This window comes from Sus scrofa, chromosome 9, assembly GCF_000003025.6.
Source record: "Sus scrofa isolate TJ Tabasco breed Duroc chromosome 9, Sscrofa11.1, whole genome shotgun sequence".
In the NCBI taxonomy this organism is placed as follows: domain Eukaryota; kingdom Metazoa; phylum Chordata; class Mammalia; order Artiodactyla; family Suidae; genus Sus; species Sus scrofa.
Genome location: NC_010451.4, coordinates 1916003 through 1921390, shown reverse-complemented (window position 1 = coordinate 1921390; position 5388 = coordinate 1916003). Strand labels below are relative to the sequence as shown.

Here is a 5388-nt window from a genome sequence, read left to right as displayed (position 1 = left end):
GAGTAGAGTTCCCTGTGCTATACGGTAGGTCCCCGTTGGCCAATCATTCCATATACGTATCTCAGTGTGCATGTGCCAATCCCAAATGCCTACTCCATTCCTACCCTCCTAACTTGTTCCCTTTGGTAAGCATGTTTTTCAAAGTCTGTGAGTCTGTTTCTGTTCTACAAATAAGTTCATTTGTAGCCTTCTTTGAAAAAGATTCCACATGTAGGTGATATCATATGATGTTTGGCTTTCTCTGTCTTGCTGGTCCTTATTAGGTCATTTTCTCTCAAGCTTTTGAAATTATTGCTTCAGCATCGTCTGGTTTTCTATTGCTACTGATGAAGAGTCTGCCTTTAGTCTCAATGTCATGCTTTCATAGGTTATTGTCTATTACATTGGCTAATTTAAATGTTTTTTTCTTTGTTATTTTTTCCACTTTTACTATGTGTTTCCATTTACTCTACTCATCACTAGTTGTGCTTCTCAATACGAGAACTCATATTTTTCATCATTCTCAAAAAACTTCAGCCATTATCTGTTTAAAAAATCACCTCTTATTGTTTTTCTTCTGGAATTCCCACTGAATGTAAAAATGAGCCCTCTTCTATCTTCTAAGTTCCTCATCTATTTATTCAATTTCATTTTTGGTCTCTGTTTTCTCAACAGTACCCCACATCTATTTCTAGGTTACATGTCTTCCTTTAAGCTGCATCTAATCTTCTATTTAAACTATTTATTATTTTAATTAAATGACAGTATTTTTCATTTCTAGCAGTTCTTTTGTATTCTTTTACAAAACTCCATTTTTCATATAGTATCTTGAATCTTTCTCTGATTTTTAGTATTATATTTTATTTCTTTAACATTTTAAATAAACACTTATTTTGTATTTTATTCTAGATAATATATCATCTGAAATCTTAGGGTATAACTATTTCTTATTGGTGCTAACTCTTATTCCTGGTGGCTCACTTCTTGCGTGGGGTAGTTTTGAACTATGCATTTACCTTGGGTGCAGCTTTATCCGCATGGGATTCTTTGGCATTTGGATGAAGATGTGTCTCTTCAGATAGTATTAGCATTTTGCTCTTTTAGACAACATGTGGTTTTCTAGTGCTGAAAAACTACACCAAAAATGGTTTACAAGAACCATTTAATTTTTCTCACAGTTTTATGGGTCAGGAATTGGGAAGGGCTCATCCAGGTGGTTTGGACGAGTCATCACTTGGGATGGCCATGGCTATAGCATTCACTTTTCAGGTGGGGTTTTCCTTTTTTTTTTTTTTTTGTCGTTTTCTCTTTTTAGGGCCACGCTTTCAGCATATGGAGGTTCCTAGGCTATGGGTCCAATCGGAGCTGTGGTTGCTGGCCTGTGCCAGAGCCACAGCAGCACGGATCCCAGCCGTGTTTGCGACCTTCACCACAGGTCACGGCAACACCAGATCCTTAACCCACTGAGCAAAGGCAGAGATCGAACCTGCATCCTTATGGATGCTAGTTGGGTTCATTAACTGTTGGGCCACGATGGGAACTCCTCAGGTGGGGCTTTCATTCACATGCCCGGCTGGGGCTGGCTTGTTGATGGGAGCTCTCTGCCAGGAGCTCAGCTTCAAATGCTGACTCCTTTATGATAATCAGAGCTTGGAGTTTTACATTAAACAAGGAATGTAAATTCGAATCCCAAACTTATATCAGGATAAACCAATTACAATCACTTCTTAGGACAGGAGATTTTTGTTGTTGTTTTCTTTCTCCAAGGAACTAAAGACAGAAAATTCTCCTTCTCATCTCCCTTGGCAAGTAAAAGGATATTTTAAAGAGTATTATTATATTGAGGTTGAAGGAAATAATTCTTGAATTATGAGCAGAACTGTGGGGAAGGGAATAGCAGAGGTAACTATGTCCAGTCTTTTGTGTTGAAATGTGATGGAAGATAGTGTGTTATATGTATGACTGGGTCACCCTGCTATACAGCAGAAATTGAAGAAACATTGTAAATAAACTATACTTTAGTAAAATAAAGAAATAATGAAATGTGCAATAAAAAAGCTTCAGTTTAAACTCTCCAACTTGCACAGTCACAAACCCTTAACCCCAATGCCTGCACAGCTATTAAAGCATAATGGAAAGTTTGGTCCGGATAGATGCCCAAGAGTGGGATTGCTGGGTCACATGGTAGTTCTATGTATAGTTTTCTAAGGTACCTCCATACTGTTTTCCACAGTGGTTGTACCAATTTACATTCCCACCAACAGTGCAGGAGGTGTGGAGAGGGGCAAACGTCTCTAGAAAGCTGCAGTTCTGCTTTAGCATGTTTTGCTGATTATCAATTCTCACATCATTTTTGGTTGGTGGAGATTTCCTTTATTAAATGAAAGCTCACTTCTGTATGCTGATTATTTTAAAAAATATTTAACAATTCAAGTATTTTGTTGAAAATATTTTAGGATATTTCATACCCACAGTATTGCTTAAAATGGAAATCTGCTTTAATTTTAATTTTTTCATTCTTATAATTAAACGTACTCATTTTTTCCTTAGGTGAAAAGATTGCTTGATATTTTTTACATTTGTGCACTATTCTTTTGATCTCACATGGCTGGTAATATACACGTGTGGGCATTTTGTTAACGTATTCTGACACATACTTAGTCATGCATGACTCTGAAATATATTCTTTCACTAGGTCTGTACAGGACCTAAAGTACAATTAATAATCCAAAGTGGATTTGTTTTTCTTATTGTTCTCCAATACGAAACTACACAGTTTCTGTTTACAGCCAATATGTAATTATGTGAATCAGGTCCGATGATGAACTATTGTAACACACTATCCCTGGAAACTCACTAGAGTCTAACAGAACAATACATTTATTTCTCACTTCCAGTATATTTCCTGTATATTCTCTGTTCTCCACATTCCCTCAAATCCCAGGCTAGTGGGAGACGCCACTCTCACATAATTGTATCATGCAGAATATGTCACCGCGGAAGAGGAAGAGAGAGTTGTCCACTGGTCATGTAATTTGATCCAGAAGAAAAACATGGCATTTCCTCTCTGAACCATCAGCACGTACTGATTCGTCTCATCTGACAGCAGGGGGCTGGGGAGTGGCCAAGAAACAGAAGCACATTGGATATTGTCAAACTCTAGCACAAGGTCAACTGCTCTGCCCTCTGGTTCTCATCAAATTCTCGGAACATCGTTGCTTTAAGTGTTCAACAATCTGAATTTTTTTTGTCTTTTTGCCATTTCTTGGGCCGCTCCCGCGGCATATGGAGGTTCCCAGGCTAGGGGTGGAATCGGAGCTGTAGCCACCGGCCTACACCACAGCCACAGCAATGCGGGATCTGAGCCGTGTCTGCAAACTAGACCACAGCTCATGGCAATGCCGGATCCTTAACCCACTGAGCGAGGCCAGGGATCGAACCCGCAACCTCATGGTTCCTAGTTGGATTCGCTAACCACTGCGCCACGACGGGCACTCCAACGATCTGAAGTGATCAAATGATGCAAAGGGAGCACTGACTGTTCTGATATGAGTCACTGGTTCCTTTGTGAGGATCCGTGGCCTTAAGATAAAGGACGTTCATATTCTCCAACCACGCATGACGTGAGTATGTGTGGGAACGTTTGGAGGGTAAGCACTAGACAAAAGTGAGATCGATGTTGATTTTCTGGTAGGTTGGCCGGTAACGTGATTACGTTAATTATGAGATCATTCCGTTTATTTTCATATCGACTGGCTTTTACTTCAACAGGCATCATTCCAAACAAGATGGAGGTTGGAAACCACACGATGGTGACCGAATTCATTATTTTGGGGTTAACGGAGAACCCGTCACTTCGTTCCGTCTTCTCTGTGGTTTTTCTAGGAATCTACATTGCCACCATACTGGGCAATGTCAGCATAATTGTGTTAATCCAAAGCAGCCCTCAGCTTCACACTCCCATGTACCTTTTCCTCAGCCATTTGGCCTTTGTGGACATTGGGTACTCTTCCTCGGTCACACCTGTCATGGTAGTGAGTTTCCTAAAGGAGAAACTCACCATGCCTGTCGCTGGCTGCATAGCCCAGCTCGGCTGCGATGTTGTCTTTGGAACAGCCGAGTGCTTCCTGTTGGCCGCCATGGCCTATGACCGCTACGTGGCCGTCTGCTTCCCACTTCTCTACTCCACACACATGTCTCCCAGAGTCTGCATCCTCTTGCTGGTTGCCTCCTATCTGGGAGGGTGTGCGAATGCTGCATCATTTACCGGATGCTTACTGAGCCTGACTTTCTGTGGGCCAAATAAAATCGACCATTTCTTCTGTGACCTGCCCCCACTGGTGGAGCTCTCCTGTACTCACAGGTATGCTGCTGAACGATCTCCTGCTGTCTCAGCTGGGTCAATCATTGTGCTCACGCTGTGTGCCATCATTTTTTCGTATCTGTACATTGTCCACTCCATCCTGGGGATGCACTCTGCCGAGGGCAGGCACAAGGCCTTCTCGACCTGCACCTCCCACCTCACCGCCGTCACTCTGTTTTATGGGACAGTCACCTTTGTCTATGTCCTACCAAAATCGAGCCACGCGGCTGACCACATTAAAGTGGTGTCTCTGTTCTACACCGTGGTGGTCCCCGTGTTGAACCCCCTCATCTACAGCCTGAGGAACAAGGAGGTGAAAGAGGCCATGAGAAAACTGATGGTTAGAACACATCAGTCATTTTGAAATAAATGCAGTGTGAATCCAGAAAGTACAAAGAATTATTTCAGGGTGTGAAGGGTGTTTATGATATCCATTAGCTTTATCATTTTATATGAAGTATCTTAAATACAAAATGCTCGAATTTTGATTAATGCTAACTTTAATTTACAACTTTCTAGAGTCACAGAGTATAGCATTTTTGTGAGTCTGCTGGCTTCAAATTAAATGTGTATATTTCAGGGTGAGAATACAGTTTCACTTTTTCTCTCCTCTGTTCATTATTTAGGGAGATTGATTAGAGAGTGTTTTCTTTTCCTTCTGTTAAATGGTAATTTAACATCATATTTCTGGGACGACATCTCGAAAGTCATCATGTACTCACTCGGAAATGAAGTTGATGGTAAGGTTGACAGGTCAGGTTACTTTCTCTGGAAGCCACGACCTCTCCTATACAGGGTACTCATTACCTTTGGAAATAGTGATTTGGAATCTTAGAAAAGAGTCCTTCCTACCTTATCCAAGCCAGACCAAAATTACTCCACCGTTTTGTCACCAGGAGACTTGATTCAGATAACAAAGAAGGAACTCTGAAGGCTTAGACTTTTGGAGGTCTGTTTTCTGTACTACTCCAAGATTTGTTTGTTTGTTTGTTTGTTTGTTTTTTTGCAAAGGTTGTTTTGCAGAGATTTGCCTTTGAATCTTTGCA

At 41.0% G+C, this 5388-nt stretch overlaps 1 protein-coding gene across 1 annotated transcript; it reads left to right on the top strand.

Annotated features, from left to right (window-relative positions):
- Positions 3768 to 4706, top strand: LOC100737844 (olfactory receptor 481-like). Its single transcript, XM_003482504.2, has one exon. The coding sequence runs from the start codon at positions 3768 to 3770 to the stop codon at positions 4704 to 4706; it is 939 nt and encodes a 312-aa protein (XP_003482552.2).

Bases quoted from the DNA above. Each gene is read 5' to 3' on its own strand.
- LOC100737844 (XM_003482504.2), top strand. From the start codon at position 3,768: ATGGAGGTTGGAAACCACACGATGGTGACCGAATTCATTATTTTGGGG.